This window comes from Oryx dammah, unplaced genomic scaffold, assembly GCF_014754425.2.
Source record: "Oryx dammah isolate SB20612 unplaced genomic scaffold, SCBI_Odam_1.1 HiC_scaffold_26, whole genome shotgun sequence".
In the NCBI taxonomy this organism is placed as follows: Eukaryota; Metazoa; Chordata; class Mammalia; order Artiodactyla; family Bovidae; genus Oryx; species Oryx dammah.
Genome location: NW_024070210.1, coordinates 78,922,289 through 78,925,314, shown reverse-complemented (window position 1 = coordinate 78,925,314; position 3,026 = coordinate 78,922,289). Strand labels below are relative to the sequence as shown.

The 3,026-nt window shown below is 42.1% G+C and overlaps 1 protein-coding gene across 1 annotated transcript; it reads right to left on the bottom strand.

Moving 5' to 3' along the window:
* Positions 1-1,490: 1,490 nt before the first annotated feature.
* Positions 1,491-2,465, bottom strand: LOC120853409 (olfactory receptor 49-like). Its single transcript, XM_040227196.1, has one exon. The coding sequence runs from the start codon at positions 2,463-2,465 to the stop codon at positions 1,491-1,493; it is 975 nt and encodes a 324-aa protein (XP_040083130.1).
* Between the last annotated feature and the right edge of the window lie 561 nt (positions 2,466-3,026).

Here is a 3,026-nt window from a genome sequence, read left to right as displayed (position 1 = left end):
TGTAGACCTCTTTGTTTTTGTTGTTGAGAACATTGAATTTTGGTTTATAGTAGATACATAATCCCTTTTGAAATCTTTCTGTGGTAATTTGCCTAGTTAAGTTTTCTATTTCTTTTTTGATTTTTGAAAATTCTCTTTCTCTAGGGAATCATTAATTTCCTCTTTTTCAAATTTATCATTGAAGAGCTACGTATGGTATTTTCTCAAAAAAATCATTTTATACCCTAGACTATAGCTATTTGTGTACTTTCTATCTTCCTTATCAGACTTCAGATTCTTCAAGGGCATATATTATTATCTCTTAGATGACATAGAATATTTCCTCGAACATGTTATTCATGTAATAATTTTTGGTTAAGAATATGTTAATTTCTTTATTTAACCTTTGGTTATTTACCAATATGACTTAATTTCAACTTCATCAAATATTAAACAACTTAGTAACAAATTTCAAAGTGAAAGACTCTATGTAACTTTATATATGATTTAATATAACATTTTGAATATACAGTTTTAACATTTTTAAACATTTAAGGCATTTTGAACAAAAAAACATTTGTTAGTAACTGTGGAAAATCAAAAGAAAATAGGGAAGGTGAGTGAGAAACAGATGAAAGGAACTAACATTTAGTGAGGAATTATTATCCTCTAGTCACTAGAGGCACTTTGCATAGAATATCTCTGATATTTCATCACAATCCTCTGGAATGGATATTGTTATCCTCTTTTACAGATCAGAAAACTGGGACTCAGGGAAGTAACCAATTAGTAGCTAGAAGCATCTTTCTCAGTAGGAATGAGGAATTTCTAAGAGTTTTGATACTAAAGAAGCATAAGTAACTTCTATGTAAAATAATAAGCAAGTATTCTTATCTTTGAGTTCTTGCTGATGTATTTTTGTGACAGGAGTGTAAGACTGAAATGAGGACAGGGCTACCAGAGGACTGTACTCCTCTCCTCTGATGGTGCTGGAGAAACAGACACAAAGCAATCAATCAGACTGAAAGTGCTTACAGACCATTTGGTCTATGACAATGGATTGTTGCTGGGGCTTATGGTGAATTATAGAGGTAGTGTGTGTGTGTGAGCATGCTAAGTCACTTCATCCATGTCTGACTCTTTGTGACTCCATGGACTGTAGACCACCAGCCTCCTTGGTCCATGGGATTCTCCAGGGAGTAATACTGGAGTGGGTTGCCATGCCCTTCTCCAATAGAGCTAGTACCTGCCATCAAAGAATTTATATTCTGCTGGGAAGCCAAGTAGACACTGATGGAATAGAAAGAGATATTCAGATATGATAATTACTAAAAATGCCTTGAGGGGCCACAGAGCTTATGAGTTGATGCTGAGTTGCACAGTGACTGGGACCCCGGAAACATGTCATGAAGCTTTTTCTGGATGAGTAAGCCTCTATCTGTTGCAGAGGCCTGATGCTCCCTTAGCTTGACTGGGGATCTTATGTGCAGCCTGTTGGAGCCACAGGTTTATTAGAAGAGCTTGTTCACCTGCTCCCTAAACACCTGCTTCACCTGTTTGTTCCTCAGGGTGTAGATGAAGGGATTGAGCACCGGGGTCACCACGGTGTTGAGCAAGGCCACCACCTTGTTCCTATCCTCCCCCTGGCCGCCCTTGCCCGACCGGACATACATGAAGATGCAGCTGCCATAGAAGAGAGAGACAACAGTGATGTGGGAGGAACAGGTTGAGAAGGCCTTCTGCCTCTCCTTGGCTGCGGGGAGGCGCAGGATGGTGTGGAGGATGTGGCCATAGCAGGCGGCCGTCACGGACAGAGTGCCCAGGAGGCTGACGTTGGCCAGGATGAAACCCAGAAGCTCGATCAGACATGTGTCTGCACATACGAGTTCCAGGAGTGGAAAGCTGTCACAGAAGAAGTGATCAATGATATTGGGACCACAGAATGGCTGCTGAAATATGATGGAACATGGAATGGCTATAAGAAGGAATCCCGTGATCCATGAAAAAAGAGCTAACTGGACACAGACCCTTTTGCTCATGATGGTGACATAACGCAAGGGGTTACATATGGCCACATACCTGTCAAAGGACATCACTGCCAGTAGGAAGAACTCTGTGGTGCCCAGGAAGAAATAGAGGAAACTTTGTAAGAAACAGCCTGCCAGGGAGATGGTCCTGTTTCCAGTCAGAATGTTGGTCAGCATCTTGGGGAAGATGACCGAGGTGAACCAGATCTCCAGGACAGCAAAGTTGCGGAGGAAGTAGTACATGGAGGTGTGGAGGCGCCTGTCCATGAGGGTGAGGACCACGATGAGGAGGTTCCCCAGTAGAGTGAGCAGGTAGGTCAGGAGGAGCCCCAGGAAGAGGAGCATCTGCAGCTCACAGGCATCTGAGAGCCCCAGCAGGATGAACTCGGCGACAGTGGTGTGGTTCCCCGTGGCTCCTCTGGCCTCTGCTGGGAATGACCAATCAGCGGTGTGCAGCATCAGGAGTCGTGATGTTCTGGGTCTGAGGACACTTGGAACTGAAAGGAAAGAGGGATTTTGAGCTGAAGGAATCCTTTATTTCTTCAACCTGCAGGTCCCTTTTCCTCCCTCCTCAGGCCAGTTGTCCAGGTCCCTCACTGAGTTAGCATCAAGTTACATACTTTGATTCAATTGTCTGATATTCTTTGGGGAAAGTTTTGCCTTTACCAATTCTTTTTCCGTTTTTCTTGTGTCTGTTAGGAAATGTTTGTCCCTTTAAATCTTGATCAGAAGATGTATTTTTCCCCCATATTTGTCCAAATGTTTTAAGGGGTCTCTCAAATAAAGTAAAATATTTTCTCTGCAAATCCTGCATCCATTGGTCACAGGCCTTTATCAAAAACACTAATGGAAAATTTACTCTAGAACTTGTTACAGAGGCATTTGAGTTAGAGACTTCATGTTTGTACCTGAGCTCCATCATTTACTAACTTGTCTGGGGCCAGTTCTCTAACTTCATCAAACTCTGCTTCTTCAGTGGGAATAAAACATGTATTTGTAAATTAGGCATCACGATTACTT